Source organism: Trachypithecus francoisi, unplaced genomic scaffold, assembly GCF_009764315.1.
Source record: "Trachypithecus francoisi isolate TF-2019V2 unplaced genomic scaffold, Tfra_2.0 Lachesis_group6, whole genome shotgun sequence".
In the NCBI taxonomy this organism is placed as follows: domain Eukaryota; kingdom Metazoa; phylum Chordata; class Mammalia; order Primates; family Cercopithecidae; genus Trachypithecus; species Trachypithecus francoisi.
In genome coordinates, this window is record NW_022681471.1 from 72,709,284 (window position 1) to 72,733,516 (window position 24,233).

The 24,233-nt window shown below is 38.4% G+C and overlaps 2 protein-coding genes across 2 annotated transcripts in view; both read right to left on the reverse strand.

Moving 5' to 3' along the window:
* The window catches only part of TEX11 (testis expressed 11), a 320,825-nt gene that overhangs the window by 243,747 nt on the left and 52,845 nt on the right, over positions 1–24,233 (reverse strand). The window contains 1 exon segment of the mRNA XM_033200830.1: positions 20,281–20,366. Within this exon segment, the coding sequence (XP_033056721.1) occupies positions 20,281–20,366 (86 nt within the window).
* On the reverse strand, positions 14,395–14,783 carry LOC117077199 (small integral membrane protein 30-like). The gene is made up of 2 exons (XM_033200829.1): positions 14,738–14,783; positions 14,395–14,688 (listed from the first exon to the last, which is right to left on the reverse strand). The coding sequence occupies exons 1-2, from the start codon at positions 14,781–14,783 to the stop codon at positions 14,555–14,557; spliced, it is 180 nt and encodes a 59-aa protein (XP_033056720.1). The 3' UTR covers positions 14,395–14,554.

Below are 24,233 nucleotides of genomic sequence, written 5' to 3' on the forward strand. Positions count from 1 at the left end.
GTCCATCAACAGATGAATGGATGAAGAAAATGTGGTACATATACACAATAGAGTACTATTCAGCCATAAAAAGAATAAGATCCGTGCCTGTAATCCTAGCACTTTGGGAGGCTGAGGTGGGTGGATTGTTTGTGTCCAGGAGTTTGAGACCAACCTGGGCAACATGGTGAAACGCTGTCTCTACTAAAAATAGAAAAATTTAGCCAGGCATCGTGGTGCACGCCTGTGGTCCCAGCTACTTGGGAGGCTGAGATGGGAGAATCACCTGAGCCCGGGAAGTCAAGACTGCAGTGAGCCAAGATTACCATCACTGTACTCCAGCCTGAGCAACCAGAGTGAGACCTTGTCTTGGAGAAAAAAAAAAAAGAAGAAGAATGAGATACAGTCATTTGCAATAACATGGATGGAACTGGAGGTCATTATGTTAAGTGAAGCCAGGCGTAGAAAGACAAATATCATATGTTCTCACTCATATGCGGGAGCTAAAAATATTGATCTCATGGAGATAGAAAATAGAATGATAATACCAGAATCTGGGAAAGGTGTGTGGGTGGGAGAGGAGAGATAAGGGGAGGCTGGTTAATGGTTACAAATACATAGTTGGAAGGAATAAGTTCTAATGTTCAATAGCAGAGTTGGGCAACAATCTCAGATAGCTAGAAGACTTGAAATGTTTCCCACATATAGAAATGATAAATACTCAAGGTGATGGATACCCCAAATATCCTGACTTTAGCATTACACATTCTATGTATGTAACAAACACATACATGGACCCCCTACGCATGTAAAATGTTATATTCTTTTATTTATTTATTTATTTATTTAGTAGAAAGGAGGTTTTGCCATGTTGCCCAGGCTGGTCTTAAACTTCTGGGCTGAGGCATTCTACCTACCTCAGTCTCCCAAAGTGCTGGGATTACAGCCAGGAGCCACCATGCCCAGCTTATGTTCAATTGGTTTAAAATTCAAAGAAAAAAGTATATAAAATAACTACAGTTACATTAACTTGTTCATTAATACAAAATATAATATGATGTAAACTGTGACATCAAAAAACAAAATGTAGTGGGGAAAGAATAAAATACAGAACTTTTATGTGATCAGAATTAAGTTTTTATCAGCTTAAAATAAACTGGTGGTCAGGCGCAGTGGCTCATGCCTGTAATCCCAGCACTTTGGGAGGCCGAGGTGGGCAGATCCCCTGAGGTCAGGAGTTCGAGACCAGCCTGACCAACATGGAGAAACCCCCGCCTCTAATAAAAATACAAAATTAGCTGGCCGTGGTGGTGCAAGCCTGTAATCCCAGCTACTCAGGAGGCTGAGGCAGGAGAATCGCTTGAACCCGGGAGGTGGATGTTGCAGTGAGCTGAGATCGCGCCATTGCACTCCAGCCTCGGCAACAAGAGCGAAACTCCATCTCAAAAAATAACAGCAATAATAAATAAAAATAAATAAATAAACTAGTATAAGATGTCTTACATAACTGTCATGGCAACCACAGGCAAAATATTATAGTTGATACACAAAAAATAAAGAAGAAGGAATCAAACCATACCACTATAAAAAAATCAAGTCCAAAGAAGACAGCAAGAAGGGAAGAGCAGAGAAAACTATAAAACATTCAGGAAAAACTAATAAAACGACAATAGTTAAGTCCTTATTTATCAATAATTAATTTAACTGTAATGGATTAATTTCTTCAACCAAAAGACACAAACTGGCTGAATGGATAAAACAACAAATCTATTTCCTTTCTACAAGATACTCACTTTAGCTTTAAGGACACACATAGGCTGAAAGTGAAGGGATGGAAAAAATACATTCCATGCAAATAGTAACCAAAAGAGAGCAGGGTTGGGTATACTTATATCAGAAAAAAATAGACTTTATGTCAAAAACTGTCACCAGAGACAAAGAAGGGCATTATATAATGATAAAGGAGTCAATTCATCAAGAGGATATAACAGTTGTAAATATATATCTACTTAACATCACCTAAAATATAAACCAAATATTAACATGACTGAAGTGAGAAATAAACAGCAATACAACAATAGTAGGAGACTTCAGTACCCCACTTTGAAAACAGAATAGATCTATGAAAAAGAAATCAGTAAGTACTAAAGGTCTGAATATTTGTGTTCCCCCACAATTCCTATGTTGAAATCCTAACCACAAAGATGATAGTATTAGAAAGTGGGGCTTTAATAAACAAACAAACAAACAAACAAACAAAAACAGGGCCTCACTCTGTTACCCAAGCTGGAGTACACTGGCACTATCATAGTTCACTGCAGCCTCAACCTCCCAGATGCAAGCAATCCTCCCATCTCAGCCTCCCAAGGAGCTGGAACTACAGATGCAGGCCACCAGACCAGGCTATGGTTTTTTTTTTTTTTTTTTTTTTTTCTGGTAGAGACAGGGTCTTGCTACGATGCCTAGGCTGGTCTCAAACTCCTGGCTCAAGCAATCCTCCAGCCTCAGCCTCCCAAAAGTACTGGGATTACAGGTGTGCACCACCACACCTGGCCAGAAGGTGGGGCTTTTAAGAGCTAATTAAGTCACGGGTGTGGAGCCCTCACGAATGGAATTAGTGCCTTCATAGAAGAGGCTCAAGAGAAACCCCTATACTTTTTGGCCATTTGGGATTACTGTGAAAAGGCACCTGTCTAGGACATGGGCCCTCATCAGACACCAAATCTGACAGTACCTATATCTTCAACCTTCCATTCTCCAGAACTGTAAACAATAAATATCTGTTGTTTACATGCCACATAGTTTATAGTATTTTGTTACAGTATATATAACTGGTTGGCCTAAATGGTCTAGGACAATAATGAAGAAATGGAATTAAACCACACTATAAGCCAAATGAACCCAACAGAAATATATATAGGATTCCATCCAACAGGAGTAGAATGCACGTTCTTCTCAAGCGCACACACAACATTCTCCAGGATAGAGTATATGACAGGGCATAAAACAAACCTTAGCAAATTTTTAAAAAACTAAAATCATATCAAGTATCTTTTCTGACCAAAATGGTATGAAACTAGCAATCAATAACAGGAATAATTTTGGAAAAATCATAAATACATGGAAATTAAACACCATGCTCATGAACAATCAATAGGTCAATGAATAAATTAAAAGGGAAATTTAAAAGCATCCAGAGGCGGTTCATGCCTGCAATCTCATCATTTTGGAAGGCCCAGGCAGGATGCTTTCTTGAGACCAGTCTAGGCAACATGGCAAGAACCTGTCACTACAAATACATATATATATATGTGTGTGTGTATATATATATATATATGTATATATATGTACAAATTTTAAAAATTAAAAAAAAATTTTAGGTATCTTGAGACAAATGAAAATAAAAACAATCCATACCAAAACTAATAGGCAGCTGGGCATAGTGGCTCACGCCTGTAATCCCAGCACTTTGGGAGGTCGAGGTGGGTGGATCACGAGGTCAGGAGTTCAAGACCAGCCTGGCCAAGATGGTGAAACTCCATCCCTACTAAAAATACAAAAATTAGCCAGGAGTGGTGGCGGGCACCTGTAATCCCAGCTACTCAGGAGGCTGAGGGAGGAGAATTGCTTGAACCCAATAGGCAAAAGCTGCAGTCAGCCAAGATCATGCCACTGCACTCCAGCCTGGGCAACAGAGAGAGACCCCGTCTCAAACCAAAAAAAAAAAAAAAGTTTACAGCAATAAATGCCTACATCAAAAAAGAAATGTCTCAAACAAGCAACGTTGCTCCTCAAGGAACTAGAATAAGAACAAAGCCCCAAGTTAACAGATAGAAAAAAAATAAAGATCAGAGCAGAAATGAATAAAATAGAGGCCAAAAAAATACAAAAGATCAATGAAACTAAAAGTTGGTTTTCTAAAAGGATAAAATTGACAAGCATTTAGCTAAACTAAGAAATAGAGAGTAATCAAATACAAAGAGAAATGAGAGAGGAGACATTACAACTGATATCAAGAATAAAGAATCGTAAGAGACTACTATGAACAATTATACATCAACAAACTAGATAACCTAGAAGAAATGATAAATTCCTAGATATATAAACATATCAAGATTGAAACAGAAAATGTGAACAATAATGATTAAAAATTAAATCCAGTAATAAAATGTCTCATTCAAAGAAAAGCCGAGGACCTGATGGTTTCACTGTTGAATTTCTAAAACATTTTTTAAAAAACTAATTATAAGACATGTATTAAAAATATTTGGTCAGGCACGGTGACTCATGCCTGTAATCCCAGCACTTTGAAAGGCCAAGGCGGGCAGATCACCTGAGGTCAGGAATTTGAGACCAGCGACCAGCCTGGCCAACATGGCAAAAGCCTGTCTCTACTAAAAATACAAAAACTAGCCCGGCATGGTGACACATGCCTATAATCCCAGCTACTTGGGAGGCTGAGGCAGGAGAATCACTTGAACCTGGGAGGCAAAGGTTGCAGTAAGCCGAGATCATTCCACTGCACTCCAGCCTGGGTGATAGAGTAAGACTCCATCACACATACACACACACACACATACACACAAGACAAGACAAGAAAAACATTTATAAAATAATGAATACCGGATTTTCCATTCCAAGATGGCCGAATAGGAAGAGCTCTGCTCTGCAGCTCCCAGGTTGACTGATGCAGAAGATGGATGATTTCTGCACTTCCAACTGAGGTACCTGGCTCATCTCATTGGGACTGGTTGGATAGTGGGTGCAGCCCACAGAGGGAGAACCAAAGCAGGACGAGGCATTGCCTCACCAGGGAAGCACAAGGGCTGTGAGGACTTCCCTTTCCTAGCCAAGGGAAGCTGTGACAGTCTGTACCTGGAGGAACGGTACACTGCTGTCCAAATACTGTGCCTTTCCCACAGTCTTCACAACTGGCAGACCAGGAAATTCCCTCCCGTGCCTGGCTCCCCCACAAAGGGAAGCTCATCAGACTAACAGCGGATCTCTCAGCAGAAACCCTATAAGCCAGAAGAGAGTGGCAGCCAATATTCAACATTCTTAAGAAAAGAATTTTCAACCCAGAATTTCATATCCAGCCAAACTAAGCCCATGGAGCCTTGCTCACTGCTAGTGCAGAAGTTTGAGATCAAACTGCAAAGCATCAGCCTGGCTAGGGGAGGGACATCTGCCATTACTGAGGCTTCAGTAGGTAAACAAAGCAGCTGGGAAGCTTGAACTGGGCAGAGCCCACCACAGCTCAGCAAGGCCTACTGCCTCTATAGACTCCACCTCTGTGGGCAGGGCATAGCTGAACAAAAGGCAGCAGAAACTTCTGCACACTTAAACATCTCTGTCTGACATCTCTGAAGAGAGCAGTGGTTCTCCCAGCATGGTGTTTGAGCTCAGAGAATGTACAGACTACCTCCTCAAGTGGGTCCCTGATCCCCGTGTAGCCTAAATGGGAGACACCTCCCAGTAAGGGCTGACAGACACCTCATACAGGCAGGTGCCCCTCTGGGACCAAGCTTCCAGAGAAAGGAACAGGCAACAATATTTGCTGTTTTGCAATATTTGCTGTTCTGCAGCCTCTGCTGCCGATACCCAGGCAAACAGGGTGTGGAGTGGACCTCCAGCAAACTCCAACAGACCTGCAGCTGAGGGACCTGACTGGTAGAAGGAAAATGAACAAACGGAAAGAAATAGCATCAACATCAACAAAAAGGACATCTACACCAAAATCCCATCTGTAGGTCACCAACATCAAAGACCAAAGGTAGATAAGAACCACAAAGATGGGGAGAAACCAGAGCAGAAAAGCTGAAAATTCTAAAAACCAGAGTGCCTCTTCTATTCCAAAGGACTGCAGCTCCTCACCAGCAATGGAACAAAGCTGGACAGAGAATGACTTTGACGAGTTCACAGAATTAGGCTTCAGAAGGTCAGTAATAACAAACTTATCCAAGCTAAAGAAGCATGTTCCAACCCATCGCAAGGAAGCTAAAAACCTTGAAAAAAGGTTAGACGGACGGCTAACTAGAATAAACAGTGTAGAGAAGAACTTAAATGACCTGATGGAGCTGAAAACCACAGCACAAAAACTTCGTGACACATGCAGAAGCTTCAATAGCCGATTCGATCAAGTGGAAGAAAGGGTATCACTGATTAAAGATCAAATTAATGAAATAAAGCGAGAAGACAAGTTTAGAGAAAAAAAGAGTAAAAACAAATGAACAAAATCTCCAAGAAATATGGGACTATGTGAAAGGACCAAATCTATGTTTGATTGGTATACCTGAAACTGACGTGGAGAATGGAAACAAGCTGGAAAACACTCTTCAGGATATTATCCAGGAGAACTTCCCCAACCTAGCAAGGTAGTCAAACATTCAAATTCAAGGAAATACAGAGAAAACCACAAAGATACTCCTCGAGAGGAGCAACCCCAAGACACATAACTGTCAGATTCACCAAGGTTGAAATGAAGGAAAAAATGTTAAGGGCAGCCAGAAAGAAAGGCTGCGTTACCCACAAAGGGAAGCCCATCAGACTAACAGCGGATCTCTCAGCAGAAACCCTATAAGCCAGAAGAGAGTGGCAGCCAATATTCAACATTCTTAAGAAAAGAATTTTCAACCCAGAATTTCATATCCAGCCAAACTAAGCTTCATAAGTGAAGGAGAAATAAAATACTTTACAGACAAGCAAATGCTGAGACATTTTGTCACCACCAGGCCTGCCTTACAAGATCTCCTAAAGGAAGCACTAAACATGGAAAGGAACAACCGGTACCAGCCACTGCAAAAACTTGCCAAATTGTAAAGACCATCGATGCTAGGAAGAAACTACATCAATTAACGGGCAAAATAACCAGCTAACATCATAATGGCAAGATCAAATTCACACATAACAATATTAACCTTAAATGTAAATGGGCTAAATGCCCCAATTAAAAGACACAGACTGGTAAATTGGATAGAGTCAAGACCCATCAGTGTGCTGTATTCAGGAGACCCATCTCACGTGCAGAGACATATGTAGGCTCAAAATTTAAAAATAGAGGAAGATCTACCAAGCAAATGGAAAGCAAAAAAAGCAGGGTTTGCAATCCTAGTCTCTGATAAAACACACTTTAAACCAATAAAGATCAAAAGAGACAAGGCCATTACATAATGGTAAGGGGATCAATTCAGCAAGAAGAGCTAATTATCCTAAATATATATGCAACCAATACAGGAGCACCCAGATTCATAAAGCAAGTCCTTAGAGACTTACAAAGAGACTTAGAATCCCACACAATAATAATGGGAGGCTTTAACACTCCACCATCAATATTAGACAGATCAATGACACAGAAGGTTAACAAGGATATCCAGGACTTGAACTCAGCTCTGGACCAATCGGACCTAAGAGACGTCTACAGAGCTCTCCACCCCAAATCAACAGAATATACATTCTTCTCAGCACCACATCACACTTATTCCAAAATTGACCACATAATTGGAAATAAAACATTCCTCGGCAAAAGCAAAAGAAAAGAAATCACAACAGTCTCTCAGAGCACAGTGCAACCAAATTAGAACTCAGGATTAAGAAACTCACTCAAAACACACAACTACATGAAAACTGAACAACCTGCTCCTGAATGACTACTGGGTACATAACAAAATGAAGGCAGAAATAAAGATGTTCTTTGAAACCAATGAGAACAAAGACACAATGTACCAGAATCTCTGGGACACATTTAAAGCAGTGTGTAGAGGGAAATTTATAGCACTAAATGTCCACAAGAGGAAGCAGGAAAGATCTAAAATTGACACCCTAACATCACAATTAAAAGAACTAGAGAAGCAAGAGCAAACCTGAAAGGCAGTCTAGGCCACAAGGCAAGTCCTTGTGGGTTTGGAGCCAATAAACTTAGGGGGCATGTGAGAGACCAGCCTGGGTGGCCAAGGGAGCACCTACCCTGCCCCTCCCCCAAGCCCAGGCAGCACAGCTTGCAGCTCCAAGAGACCCCCTTCCTTCTGCTGGAGGAGAGAAAAAGGGAAGAGTAAAGAGGGCTTGGTCTTGCAATTTGGATAACAGCTCAGCCATAGTAGGATAGGACACCAAGAAGAGTCATGAGACACCCATTCCAGGCCCCAGCTACTGGATGACATTTTTAGACACACCAGGGCCAGAAGGAAATCTGCTGCCTTGAAAGGAAAGACCAGATCCTGAAAGGATTCATCACCCATTGGCTAGAAAGCCAACGGATTTTGAATAATCAGCAGTGATAGTCAGGTAGTGCATACCATAGGTGGGCTTTGGTGAGAATCTGAAACGTGCTGGCTTCAGGTGTGAACCAACACATTCCCAGCTATGGTGGCTATGTGGAGAGTCTCCTTCTGCTTGATAAAAGAAAAGGGGAGATGAAAGGGGACTTTATCTTGCAGCTTAGGTACAAGGTGAGCCACAGTAGGGTAGAGCACCAAGCAGTCTCTTGGGTCCCCAATTCCAGACCTTGATTCTAGGATGGCATTTCTGGACTTATCCTGGACCAGAGAGAAGTGCACTGCCTTGCAAGATGAGTCCCAGACCCGGCACCATTCGTTGCAAACTGACTGAAGAGCCCTTAGGCCTTCAGTGAACATCAGTGGAGCCTGGCAGTACTCCCCATGGGCCTGTGACAGTGGTGGCCATAGGAAGATACTCCTCTGCTTGTGGAAAGAGGAGGGAAGAGTAGGAAAAAACTTTGTCTTGTGGCTTGGGTACCAGCTCAACCACAGTAAAAAGGAGCACCAGGTAGCTTCCTAAGGATTCTGACTCCAGGCCCTTGTTCCTGGCCAACATCTCTGCACCTGCCAGGAGCCAGGGGGAACTTGCTTCCCTGAATTGAAGGACACAAGCCTGGCAAGCTTCATCACCTCACCTGCTATTGTAGAGCCCTCATTCATTAAGCAAACATAGGTGGTATCCAGGTAGCAGATTATAGCAGGCCTTGGGTGAGACCAAGTGCTACGCTGGCTTCAGGTCAGACACAGCACAGTCCCAGGGGTAGTGGCCACAGGGGTGCTTGTATCACTCCTCCCCTAGCTCCAGACAGCTCAATACAGAAAGACAGACTCCATTGCTAGAGAGAAAGCAAGGGAAGAGAACAAAGAGTCTCTGCTTGGTAATCCAGAGAATTTTTCTGGGCCCCATCCAACACCACCAAGATGAGACCTCTAAAACTCTGCAAGAGTCACAGTGTTACTGGGCTTGAGGTGCCTCCTAAGGCAGATGGGGCTGCTGTGACCAAAAACTTAGCACACAACATGCAAATGCCTTCGCATATTAGAAAGCTTTCCCAATAATGATGGGTACAAATAAGCCCAGACTGCGAAGACTATAGTAAATACCTAACTCTTCACTGCCCAGACACCAACAAACATCCACAAGCCTCAAGACCATCCAGGAAAATATGCTCTTACCAAATGAACTAAGTAAGGCACCAGGGAACAATCCCAGAGTGACAGAGATATGTGACCTTTCAGGCAGAGAATTCAAATTAGCCGTTTGAGGAAACTCAAAAAAATTCAAGATAACACAGAGAAGGAATTCAGACTCCTATCAGATATATCTAACAAAGTGATTGAAATAATTACAAAGAATCAAGCAGAAATTCTGGAATAGAAAAATGCAATTGATATACTGATATCAGAGTATCTTAATAGCACAACTGAACAAGTAGATGAAATAAGTAGTGACCTTGAAGACAGGCTATTGAAAATACAAGTCAGGGGAGACAAAAGAAAAAGAATGAAGCACTCCTACAAGATCTAGAAAATAGCCTCATAAAGGGCAAATATAAGAATCACTGACCTTAAAGAGGAGGTAGAGAAAGGTATAGTGGTAGATAGTTTATTCAAAGGGATAATAACAGAGAACTTCCCAAACCTAGAGAGATATCAATATTCAAGCAACAGATTATGGAATACCAAGCAGATTTAAGCCAAGAAGACTACCTCGTGGCATCAGCCTTGGAAAATAATTTATGACTAAGTCCTCAGCAAAAGCAATTGCAACAAAACCAAAATTTGACAAACTGCTGCACAGCAAAAGAAACTATCAACAAAGTAAGTAAACAGACAACCTACAGAATGGGAGAAAATACTTGCAAGCTATGCATCCAACAAAGGTCTAATATCCAGAATCTTTAAGGAATTTAAATAATTCAACAAGCAAAATATAACCCCATTAAAACGTGGGGTTAAAAAGACTTGAACAGACAATTCTCAAAATAAGACATACAAGTGGTCAACAAACATGTGAAAAAATGCTCAACATCACTAATCATCAGAGAAATGCAAATCAAAACCACAATGAGATACCATCTCACACCAGTCAAAGTGGCTTTTATTAAAAAGTCAAAGAATAACAGGTACTGGCTGGGCTGCAGAGAAAAGGGAATTCTTTTACACTGTTGGTGGGGATGTAAATTAGTTCAGCCACTGTGGAAAGCAGTTTGGCGATTTCTCAAAGAACTTAAAACAGAACTATTATTTGATCCCACAATTTCATTACTGGGGATATAGCCAAAAGAAAACAAATTGTTGTATCAAAAGGACACATGCACCCGTATGTTCATTGCAGCACTATTCACAATAGTAAAGATATGGAACCAACCTCGGTGCCCATCAGTGGCGGAATGCATAAAGAAAACATGGTACATATACACCATGAAATACTGCGTAGCCATAAAAAAAGAATGAAATCATGTCCTATGCAGCAACGTGGATATAGCTGGAGGCCTTAAGTTAACAAACACAGAAACATAAAATAGTGATAAGGAGATTGAATCAGTAATCAAAAATCTCACAACCAAGAAAAACGCAGGGCCAAATGACTTCACTGGTGAATTCTACCAAATATTTAAGAAAAAATTAATGCCAATCCTTCTCAAACTCTTCTCTAAAAATGAAGAGGAAAGGACCTATCCACACTCATTCTATGAGGTTAGCATTACTCTGATATCAAAGCCAGACAAAGACACTACAAAAAAATTATCCCTGATGAACACAGATGAAAAATTCCTTAACAAAATACTAGCAAACCAAATTACACAGCACATTAAAATCATCATACACCATGATCAACTAGGATTTATTCCTGAGGTACGAGGGTGGGGGTGGTTCAGCATATAAAAATCAACACGTGATACACCACTTTAACAGAATAGAGGATAAAAATCATATGGACATTTTGAGAGACACAGAAAAAATTTTTTTACAAAATTCATCCTTTCAAGATAAAAAAAATTTCAACCAATTAGGAATAGAAGGAATGTACCTCAACATAATAAAAATCATGCAACAAGTCCTCAGCTAACATCATACTAGATGGTAAAAAGGTAAAACATTTCCTCTAACATAGGAAAAACGCAAGCAAAGATGCCCACTCTCACCACTTCTATTCAACATTGTACTAGAAGTCTTAGCCAGAGCAATTAGGCAAGATGGGGGGGGGAAAAGGCATTCAATTTGAAAGGAAGAAGTAAAATTGTTTGCAGATGACATAATCTTGTATTAGAAAACCCTAAAATGCTACCAAAAAACTGTTAGAACTAATAAATTCAATAAAGTTACAAAACAAAATCAACATAAAAATCAGTTTTTATATGCAAGTAATGAACTATATCCAAAAATTAAGAAAACAATCCCATTTATAATAGTGTCAAAAATAAATAAAATACTTATGAATAAATTTAACTAAGGAGGTGAAAGACTTGTACACTGAAAACTACAAAATGCTGAAGAAATTGAAGAAAACACAAATAAAGGGACAGATATCCTGTGTTCATAGATTGGAAGACTTAATATTTTTAAATGTCCATACTACTTAAAGCACTCTACAGATTCAGTCCTATCCCTATCAACATGGCAATGGCATTTTCACAGAAGTAGAAAAAATAATACTTAAATTTATATGGAATCACAAAAGACCTAAATAGCCAAAGCAATCTTGAGCAAAAAGAACAAAGCTGCAGCCATCATATTTCCTGATTTTGAAATACACTAGACATCTAATAGTCATCAAAACAGCACGGTATGGACATTTTAAAAAGACATATAGACCAATGGAACAGAATAGAATATCTAGAACAAAATCCACATATTTACGGGCAACTGATGATCAACAAAGTTGCCAAGAACATACAATGGGGAAAAGAGAGTTTCTCCAATAAATGGTGTTGGATATCCACATACAGAATAAAATTGGAACCTTATCTACCATCATATGCAAAAAATCAATTCAAAATGGATTACAGACTTAAATGTAAGACCAGAAACTGCAAAATTACTAGAAGAAAACGGGGGAAAGCTTCTTGATATTGTATGGGAAATGATTTTTTAGATATGATCCCCAAAGTACAGACAACAAAAGCAAAAATAGACAAATGGAATTACATCTAACTAAATACCATGTACAACTGCAAAGGAAACAATTAACAGAGTGAAGAGACAACCCGTGGAAACTGTAGAATTGCAGAATATTATGAGACTTCAAAAAACTTTTGGAAAAATTGAATTAAAAGATTAAAATATAAATTTTATTTATCAACATAAGCTCCATCAAGTTTAAGATACCTTTGTGATACTAGCCATTTAGTCCATCCATAAAGAACTGAGGAATTTAGCCATGTCAATGCAATCTTTTTCACATTTCACATTAACTGAGGAAAAATGGGTGCCTTTTACAGATTTTTTTAAGATTAGGAAACAAAAAGAAGTCAGAAGGAACCAAATCACGTCTGTAAGGTGGATGCCTAATAATTTCCCATTGAAATTCACAAGATTACTTTTGTTTGATGAGAGGAATGAGCAGGAACATTGTTGTGGTGGAGAAGGACACTGGTGAAGCCTTTCAGGTGTTTTCCTACTAAAATTTTGGCTTTCTGAAAACACTCTCATAATAAGCAGACATTATCATTCTTTGGCCCTCCAGAAAAATCACCAAGCAAAATGCCTTGAGCATCCCAAAAAACTGTTGCTATGATCTTTACTCTTGACAGAGCTGCTTTTGCTTTGACTAGACCACTTCCACTTCTTGGTAGCCACTGCTTTTATTGTAATTTCTCTTTGGGATCACACTGGTAAAGCCATGTTTGTCTCCTATTACAATTCTTTGAAGAAATGCTTCAGGATTTTGATCCCACTTGTTTAAAATTTCCAATGAAAGCTCTGCTCTTATCTGCCACTGATCTGGGCACAATGGTTTTGGCACCCACTGAGTTTGCTCCACTTCAGTTTTTCAGTCAGATTTGTATAAGCAGAACAAATTGAGATGTCTATGGTGTTGGCTATTATTTGTACTATTAATCATCACTCCTCTTCAATTAGGGTACAAACGATTAATTTTTTCCTCACAAATTGTTGTGTACAGCCTGCTGCTGCAGGTTTCATCTTCAACATCATTTTGTCCCTTTTTTTTTTAAACAACATAATGAGTTTATATTTAATATAGTACTTCTCACCATGGGGATGTTACTCAATTAATTAATATAAAGTTTTTAAACATTAAATATTTTCTCCATTTCAATGTCAATATAAAGTGGTTTTTTAAAGCAAACCAAGTACCACATGTTCTCACTTGTAAGTAGGAGCTAATGATGCGAACTCATGAACACAAAGAAGAGAACAATAGATACTGGGGTCTACTTGAGGGTGGAGGGTGGGAGCAGGGAGAGGAGTAAAAAATATAACTATTGGGTACTGGGCTTAATACCTTGGTGAAGAAATAATCTGTACAGTAAACTCCCATGACATGAGTTTGCCTATGTAACAAACCTTCACATGTACCCCAAACCTAAAATAAAAGTTTAAAACGATCAATATAGGATTTTTTTACATTAACTCTTTTCTCCACTTCAATGTTAGATACAATGAATGCATTTTTCTAAATTTTTTTTCTCCAGAGATAAAAGCATCTATGTTTGGCTATTTGATATCTAAATAGAATATTAACTTGGTCAATAACAAAAGTCTAATGAAAATATGGAGAAAAGACTCCTCAATGATTCCGGAGGCAGTGACTGTAACTGGACAGTGGTGATTTCTTAGGATTCTGGGCAAGAACTTCCTTCTTCCTATTTCATGTGCTTTTTTTTTTTTGGAGACAGGATCTTACTCTGTCACCAAGGCTGTACTGCAGTGGTGTGATCATGACTCACCGCAGCCTCGATGTCCTGGGTTCAAGTGATCCTCCCACCTCAGCCTTTCAGGTAGCTGGGACTACAGGTGCATGCCACCATGCCCAGCTTAGATAATTCTAAAACTATGAAAATTACTTATGTAAATGTTGGCCATCTTACTTCTTGAATCCCCTTTCTAACCAGCAAATACAAATTGTAGGCTGCATTTTTCAGTGCATTATTTATTACAAGGAAAACATTTTTTCTTATACATAGCAATTTGTTCTCATTTTATGGAACACAACTAAGAATGTGGAACTCCCCTATTTACTGTTTCTTGGAAACTTTCAAACACCAAAGGTCAAGTTTAGCTTCACTAGTACAAAGGTTTTCAGGGCAAAGTTTGATTTGGGATGCGCTTCAAAGTCATATCTGTCCATTTCTCCTTTGTGCACATACCCCCAAGCAGGCACAAATGCCTGTAATGCTGAGAACCACACCTAACAAGACAGCAATTGCATCTCTGGCTTCTACTGCTTCGACAACAGGCAGCAACAGGACTAAATGAGTAAAATGAGGACTAAGTAAATGAGTAAAATGAGGACTAAAGCAGTAAAATGAGGACTAAGAGCCACTGTGTTGAAACAGAAGTCATGATGGTGGAATGTTGATGGCTGAATCTTGATGGCTGAAGTTTCCAAAGAAATAGTATATATATAATTCTATCTGACTAGAAATGTTCCCTTCCTGGAGCTCCGGATGCTGAGGCTAAGGGGTTCCACATGACACTGCCTTCCAGGAAACAGCCATTACAGGAATCTCATTCCTTCTTAAAAGGAGTTATCCATTTGAAAATTGCTGATTTCTTTGGGGCTCCAAAGAAATCGTCGTTAATCGTCTCCATTAACACTCTCTCTTTTCTTTTTCTCTTTCTTTCTTTCTTTCGTTCTTTCGTTCTTTCCTTCCTTCCTTCTTTCTTTTCTTTTTCTTTCTTCCTTTTTCCTTTCTTTCTTCTTTCTTTTCTTTTTCTTTCTTTCTTTCTTTCTTTCTTTCTTCTCTCTCTCTTCTTTCTTACAAGGAGATCTAATGTATAGCTTGGTAACTATAGTTCATAATACTGCATTGTATACTTGAAATTTGCTGAGAGTAGATATTAAATATTCTCACCATACACACACCAAAAAAAAGGTAACTCAGACAACTGGACCTCAGAGTAATCTAACAGTTGCTAAGGGAAGTTGTACTCTAGAGAAGTATTCCAGCTCATAAAGGAAAAGTAAAATGACACAATTAGAATACTATTATTTTAAAAACACTGATGAAATAAAGAATCCAGGCAATGATCACTGATGGCTGCTAATATCACAAAAGGCAAAACAACTAATATACAAAACCCCTGATGGACGTACACCATACCACCTGTGAAAAACTTCTGCCAAAAAAAAAACTGGTAAGAGCCTTTAGAATCTTAATTACTAATTTATAGGAAATACAGAGAACACAGAAAAATAAACATGTTAAGGAACAGGACACAAACAGCAAAATTCAAAATGCAGGAAACTACCTGGCTTCTTTAACAAATACATTGCAAGAAAAAAAGGAAAAAACCTATGGATTAAAGCAGACACAAGAGACACCTTAATCAGTCACAGTACATAGGCCTTGACAAATCAATTGTATAAGATTTTATGAGACAATCAGTGAAATCTGAACAATGTGTGTTTGATGATTACTAATAAAATTCTGTTATAAAGGCATGTGAGGAAAAAATGGTAACTATGTGAGGTGATGGATATGGTAATTAACTCGATCATAATAATCATTTCACAGTGTACATATATATATATAAACATCACAGTGTACACTATTAAATACATACAATTTTATTTGTCAATTATACCTCAATGAAGCTTGAGGGGAAAAGAAAGTAGTAGGAAGTCTTCTTACAGCAAAAGGAAAACAGTAAACTTCTCAAGTGTTTATCAGCCACAGGAATGTCTGATATTGCCGTAGGTCAGCAGTGCCAAGGAATACAGTTAAATGACAGAAATAAAGCTACTAGAGATAAATGAAAAATCACCCAGAATTAGGAATATGACTAAGGTCTGGAAAGTAGAGCATTTTTCTCCCAGGGAAAAAAGTCTGCAAAGTCTTTGTGGTCAATAAATGTAACCCCAAAGCCTTTTGAGTTGAACTTATTTGTATTAATATGCAATTCTTCTTTGTAGAATACTAATTTGTTACAGTGAATTTCTGTATACCTTTTCTGAAAAGCCAAGTTCAGCATAATATATGTCCTAGTCATTAGACAGGACTTTAAGAGCTAAACACAATTTAAATTCCACCAGAACAATGGAGACCACTAACAAGTTGTCTAGATTGTGAGGGAAATTTCTGTATTAACAGTCTCTTCTCATCTACTTAGCCCTGCCTTCTGCCAGGAGCAGACACAGGAGCTCAATACTGCAAGACTTACAAAAGAGGAGGAGAAGGAGGAAAAAATGGTATTTTATTAAACAAACAACAACAACAACAAACTCTTAACATATTATTCCAAACCTTGCATTCGGATTTCAAAAATCTGAAATATTATATTTTATAAAGGTCTAAGAGAATTTGTCATTTAATACATTGAGGCAAATACGTTGACAACTCACAGTAAAGTAAGCTGAAGGAATTTCAATTTCATTCATAATTATAGCAGCTTTCTCTTAACTTGTAGTATCTCTAAGGGAACACGATCAAAAGAGTGTGGCAGAAAGCAAGGAGAGCAGCAGCTATTTATGAACTTTTCTTAACAAAAGAAAAGGCAGGAGGGTGATAAAAAGGCAGAAAGGTCCTGCACTGAGATGTTAACAAAAATCAAGGGAAATAAATGAGCGTTTTAAAAAATACCCACTATCACTCTTTACGTTTAGTATTGTTCTAGGCTTCAATTTCAACAAAATTCTAATATACTACAGCATTTTTATATATTACCATTTGTGAAAAATGAAGTTTTTACTTTTAGACTGAATGGGTACTTCCAAATTATATATAACCTCTAGTCTAAGATATTCACTGTTCTCAAAAGAGTTAAGCCTGTAGAATGTGTACTCATTTTCCATGACCTCCTTCTGGTATAAAATTTACAGAAAAGGGTGCTTAATTAGCAGCTATTCATCTCTGCTTGCATCAGCAACTGCTGCCAACAGTTTTTTTAACACGTGGATATAAAGCATGAAGAAATTATTCCAAAGGGTCAGGCGCAGTGGCTCACACCTGTAATTCCAGCAGTTTGGGAAGCTAAAGTGGGAGGATAACTTTAGGCCAGGGTTTGAGACCACCGTGGGTGATATAGCAAGACCCCATCACTACAAAAAAAAAAAAAAAAAGTTTTTAAAATTGTTCCTAAGATTGAAAGATGTAGATGTTTGTCTTCATGACATTTTATTTGGGAACTTAGTAAGTAATCCATGCTTGATCTGACCGTGATAAATTTTAGAATAAACCGTGGAATGGCCACAAGAGAGTCCATCTCTAATAAATAGCAAACATCACCTAAAGATAGCAGCAGCAGTTTCCGTTTGTTAAGCAGTTTCTATTTTCCAAGCATGTTACTGAATACACTATAATACATGCATTGCCATATTTAAACCCCACAACAATTCTAAATAAAGCATCACAATATTTAACAATTTAACACTAATGTCTTAGATGACAACAAATTCTGACTGACAGTTGGTCTACTACTAGAAAAACTATTCACTGTGCTACAATTCCTACAGTTAATAATATTGATAATTATTTTTGCCTCTTTTTAAACATTAAAATATGATAATTCCTTTTAAGACATTTGTGAATATTTCACCAGGTTATTTTTATATTCCCAAAAGATGTGGAAGAAAAAATGAAGCAGAAAGATTAAAATCATATGTAATTACTAGGGCTAAAATTAAAATTTTTCTTCTTTTCTTAAATATTATTCTAGTGATGTGAACACAAAAGACTCATACTGGTGCTATATAAATTTGTTATTTATTTAAGATTTTTATGAAAATATCACTGTGGGTCAGATTGTATTCCTACAAATATAGCCATTAAGATATTCTAGCTTATAATATGGATATCTCATCATCATATTTTCTTTCCATGAGATTCTTTAGAAAATGATAACAGATAAGAAGTCAACAACCAATGGCGTATGTGCAAATAACCATGTCAGGCCTCAGCCTACTGTTCCTGGAGAACATTTATTTTTATGACTCCTAACTCACCCTCATTCTTGGCATAAACTCCAAGCTCACCTGTAGTCTTAAGCTTCCAGAAGCCATCCAGGGCACCAGCATCCTTTTTTTTTTGGACCTCCCTATTCCTGCCTTCTTGGCATACTGGTCTTTTGATACATTGATGTCATAAACTTTGTGAGCGTTCTACTCCCAAATACTGTCAAATCCTGGAATAGAACTCCAGCCTGTTCTATTAGGAAGAGTTCTTTATACAGAGTTTGATCAATCTTTGGGCTCTAAAAAGTCTCTTACATAAGTTATTTGCATCAACATTTTGCTAGTGATAGATATGCCTGTGAGTATTAAAATCTCAGTGCCCAGATTTGTATTTATTTTGTTAAATGACAAACATCATATTCACAAAAGTTAGACTATAGTTAAAATAATCATAGGAGTATCTCCAAATAACTAGAACTAATCCCGCACTCAGAAAGGGTAAACATTTAGTGAATTGATTTGATATATTTTACTCCATGATCTATTTTTTTTTTTCTTGAGACGGAGTCTCTCTGTCGCTCAGGCTGGAGTGCAGTGGTGCGATCTTGGCTCACTGCAACCTGCGTCTCCCGGATTCAAGCAATTCTCCTGCCTCAGCCTCCCGAGTAGCTGGGATTACAGGCCTGTGCCACCACACCTGCCTAATTTTTGTATTTTTAGTAGAGACGAGGTTTCGCCATGTTGGCCAGGCTGGTCTTGAACTCCTGACCTCAAGTGATCTGCCCACCTCGGCCTCCCAAAGTGCTGGGATTACAGGCGTGAGCCACCGTGCCCAGCCTACTCCATAATCTCCTGATATTCAAAGCACTGCACCTTATGTGACATCTCCACAAAAATACATTTTTCACATATATTCATTTAACTAACAAACAATTATTGAGTATCTACTGTGTGTCAGAATCTGTGCTGGGCCTAGGTTTTCAGTGAAAGACAGGGTTCTTGCAGAGTTCCTATATTTTTGTATAATTTTCTTGATATTTCCAGATTAAGCACAACACTCCAAATCTTAGTATAGTATTCAGCATACAGTGTTAAATATATACTTACTTGACTGATATTAAAATGCCAAAATTCATCTAAGACTAATGATTTTAGCCAATACTATTCCCAATCACACCTCCACCTTATACTCTGGTGTTACCAGACAACAATAAGTATCAAAGCAACAACAACAAAATTTTCTGTACTCCTGACAGAGAAATAAAGGAGGAATGGAGAGAGAGGAGTAAGCACTTATATTAAGAAGAGAACACTGGTCAGGTGTGGTGGCTTATGCCTATAATCCCAGCACATTGAGAGACCGAGGCAGGTGGATAGCCAGAACTCAGGAGTTTGAGACCAGCCTGGGCAACATGGCAAAACTCCTTCTCTACCAAAGATACAAAAAATTAGCCAGGCATGGTGGCACATGCCTGCAGTCCCAGCTACTTGGAAGGCTGAGGTCAGAGGATCGCTTGAGCCCAGAAGGCAGAGGTTGCAGTGAGCAGAGATCATGCCACTGCACTCCAGCCTAGGTGACAGAGAGAGACCCTGAAAAAAAAAAGGAAGAAAAAAGAAAGGAAAAAAGGAAAGAAAGAAAGAGAGAAAGAGAGAGAGAGAAAGAAAGAAAGAGAGAGAAAGGGAGGGAGGGAGGGAGGGAGGAAGGAAGGATGGAAAGAAGGAAGGAAGGAAGGAAGGAAGGGGGGAGGGAGGAAGGAAGAACACATTTTTGTATGAATTGGCAATGTGTAAAAATAATAAACAATACATGTTAAAAGAGTAAATAAATATAGCATGTTGGCTTCTGAAGTCAGAGAAGGTTTAAACTGCCAAAGTACTCTACAGTAAATATTAACTGACATCTATGATAATATTCCTGATTTACATTCAGTTTTTTGTTTATGTTACCTAAGCCAGAAAGAACTTTCTTCGTATTTATTATTCTTCTGGGTTCCTACTCCAAAGTTGTAACAGAGATGATGAAGACTTGAAGTCTGCAATATAAAAAAAAATCCATGAGATTCATGATTTCCTTAAATCCCAACACACTTCGGGAGGCCGAGGTGGCAGTGAGCCATGACGGTGCCACTGCACTCCAGCCTAAGAGACAGAGCAAATCTCCATCTCAAAAAACAAACAAAAACATACTTAATATGTCCTATACATCAAAATAAGCTTCCTTATCAAAACCTCTCAATTTGTATAAAGAAGAACTGCAAAACTATTCAGGTTGGGGAATTAGTTATGTATGAAAAAGTATTATAATAAATTACTAATAGAAGTTAAAAGATGCTTTGTAACAGGAAACGAGAAACCCAATCATTGCCCAGCCAAAGGGCAGGCTAAAACCCTGCTTTTGGTTGCCAGATCCAGTTAAAGGCACTAGAGCAGGGAGTATATTCAAAGACAAAAAATCACTATTGACGAGGAGTGAGGTTGGGAAATGAATGATTTTTCTTTTCAAAATTGAGACAACTTTAAAAATTCTGAAGTTCTGAAGTGTGTCCAAAGCACTATCTAGTCAAAAGACTTATTTAGAAATAGTTTCATGGACACTCTTTAGCAACAACAATCATTTTCTTTACATAAATTACCATTGAAATGAAAGTAGGAACAAGTATATGAATGTTGCCTTGGGAATCAACATCTCAGTCCCTGCATTAATGCCATGTTTTACATAATTTTCATCTCTCAAAATACTGGGAAATGGCATAGGAGAAATTTTAATGCTAATAATTTATCCAAATATCCCCTCATTATTTATAGAAACCACCTATCTAGAGAATTTTATTATACTCATATAAAAAGTCCTTTCTAAGTTTTACCCAAGACTACAGAAGTAGATCCTCAACTAAGATTCCAAGATCTGAAGCAAGTTATTAATAAGTAATCTGTAAAGACCTGTCTTGCTTCAAAAAAGTTTCCCTTTGAATTACAGTACATTCAGATAGCAGAAGTTCAATATGCATGTCTGAGCACATCAGACCTACTATATACTTGAATCTAAAATAAAGAATAGGCCAGGCACGGTGGCTCACACCTGTAATCCCAGCGCTTTGAGAGACCAAGACAGGTGGATCACTTGAGGCCAGGAGTTCAAGATCAGCCTGGCCAACATAGAGAAACCCCGTCTCTACTAAAAATACAAAAACTAGCTGGGCATGGTGGCAGGTGCCTATAATCCGGGCTACTCAGGAGGCTGAGGCAGGAGAATCTCTTGAACTCAGGAGGCAGAGGTTGCAGTAAGTCGAGATCATGCCACTGCACTCCAGCCTGGACCAGAGTGAGACTCCGTCCCTAAAAAAAAAAAAAAAAAACAAAAGAAAAGAAGAGAAAAAGAAAGAAAGAATAAGACCAACTGCTTGATAGCACTACATAGCAACTATGGTCAATAATAATTTAATTGTAAATTTTAAGCTGGGCGCCGTGGCTCAAGCCTGAAATCCCAGCACTTTGGGAGGCCAAGGTAGGTGGATCACTTGAGGTCAGGAGTTTGAGACCAGCCTGGCCAACATGGTGAAACCCTTCTCTACTAAAAATAGAAAAATTAGTTGGGCATGGTGGCGGGCACCTGTAATCCCAGCTACTTGGGAGGCTGAGGCAGGAGAATCACTTGAACCTGGGAGGCGGAGGTTGCAGTGAGCTGAGATTGTGCCACTGCACTCCAGCCTGGGCAACAGAGACAGATTCCATCTCAAAATAATAATAATTATTATTATTATTATATATAAATGATATACTTTTAAAAACAACTAACATAGTTCAGTTGGATTGTTTGTAACACAAAGGATAAATGCCTGAAGGGATGGATACTCCGTTTTCCATGATGTGATTATTATCAATTGCATGCTTATACCAAAACATCTTAATGTACCCCATAAATATATACATCTATCATACACCCACAAAAGTAAAAATTTTATATTTAAAAGAAGTAAAATAAAATAAATTTGCAACACATTTCTCAATAGTCACATCAGAAGCTAGATGAGAATCTAGCTGATGTTTTCAAAATACTCAGCAAAAATTATTTCCAAGTCCAAATTTTATATCCAGTGAAAGCATAAATTATGATGGTACAATAAAAATATGTTTAGACATGCAAACTCTTCAAACTGTTTTCATCCCATGGAACCTTTCTCAAGAAGCTACTGGAAGATATGCCCCACAAAATTTAGGGAGTAAAATCAGAAAAAGAGAGACACAGAATTCAAGAAACAGGGTTACAATCTATGAGGGAGTTGAAAGGAATTCCCAAGTCAATGGAGGAGGAAAATCTCAAAACGATAACTGAACAGGATGCTTTCACAACAATCTGTACAGATGAGAGAAGATTAGAAACTATGACAGTTATTTCTTTAAGCAAGTGAAACTGATAAAATAACTAATACATTCTAACATATTGAAAAGAAGTTTACATAATTAGGGAAGAAATAATACCAAGTACATGAAATACTAAGTAATCAAGAAAACCAATACAATTAACTCCAGGGAAAAACAAACTTTTGTGCAAGAAAAGAAAAGCAATCATGGTACTTTATATGATTCAACTATGATGCTATTCACATAAACGCTGGAATGTAAACACTAAATATTAATCTAATCAAAGTTATGGTAAACTGTATAGAGTTGATGGAGTGACAGGAAGTGAGCATATGTGTCGGGGGTAGAGGGAAAAAGAAAAGGAACTAAATTCACCTTCTAAAGTATCAAGCAACACACAGTATAAGAACACTATGAAGATACATGGAGGTAAATACAAAAAGAGCCAACTAAAATAACTAAAAGTAGCTGTTATGTGAGATAAAAATAAACCCGAAAGTCGGGATGGGTACTGGTGATCTTGGTTTTTCAGGTGATCTTAGTTTTGTTTTGTTTTTTGAGATAGAGTCTCGCTCTGTCGCCCAGGCTGGAGTGCAATGGTGCGTTCCTGGCTCACTGCAACCTCTGCCTCCCAGGTTCAACCCATTCTCGTGCCTCAGCCACCGGAACAGCCAAAATTACAGGCACCCACCACCAAGCCTGGCTAATTTTTCATAGGTACTGGTGATTTTGTAACAAGACCTGTAAAGTTATTTTGCTCTTTAAACTATGTATAGATACACGCTGAAAAAAAAGAATTACATGTAACAAGTAGGCATTAAAAAGTAATATGAACAGACACTTCTCAAAAGAAGACATTTATGTGACCAACAAACGTGAAAAAAAGCTCGTCATCAGTGGTCATTAGAGAAATGCAAATCAAAACCACAATGAGATACCATCTCACACCAGTTAAAATGGTGATCATTAAAAAGTCAGGAAACAACAGATGCTGGAGAGGATGTGGAGAAATAGGAATGCTTTTACATTGTTGGTGGGAGTGTAAATTAGTTCAACCATTGTGGAAGACAGTGTGGTGATTCCTCAAAGATCTAGAACCAGAAATACCATTTGACCCAGCAATCCCATTACTGGGTATACAGCCAAAAGATTATAAATCATTCTACCATAAAGACACATGCACACATATGCTTATTTCAACACGGTTCACAACAGCAAAGACTTGGAACCAACCCAAATGCCCATCAATGATAGATTGGATAAAGAAAATGTGGCACATATACTCCATGGAATACTATGCAGCCATAAAAAAGGATGAGTTCATGTCCTTTGCAGGGACATGGATGAAGCTGGAAACCATCATTCTCAGCAAACTAACACAGGAACAGAAAACCAAACACCACATGTTCTCACTCATAAGTGGGAGCTGAACAATGAGAACACATGGATACAGGGAGGGGAAAATCACACACTGGGGCCTGTCGGGGGGTGGGGAGCGAGGGGAGGGATAGCATTAGGAGAACTACCTAATGTAGATG

What these genes read in the sequence shown, in the direction of transcription:
- LOC117077199 (XM_033200829.1), bottom strand. Translation starts at nt 14,783, where the DNA reads ATGACTTCTGTTTCAACACAGTGGCTCTTAGTCCTCATTTTACTGC. An exon ending in CTTAGTCCTCATTTTACTGC is followed by an intron (nt 14,689 to 14,737) that starts TTTAGTCCTCAT and finishes TTACTCATTTAG; the next exon opens with TCCTGTTGCTGCCTGTTGTC.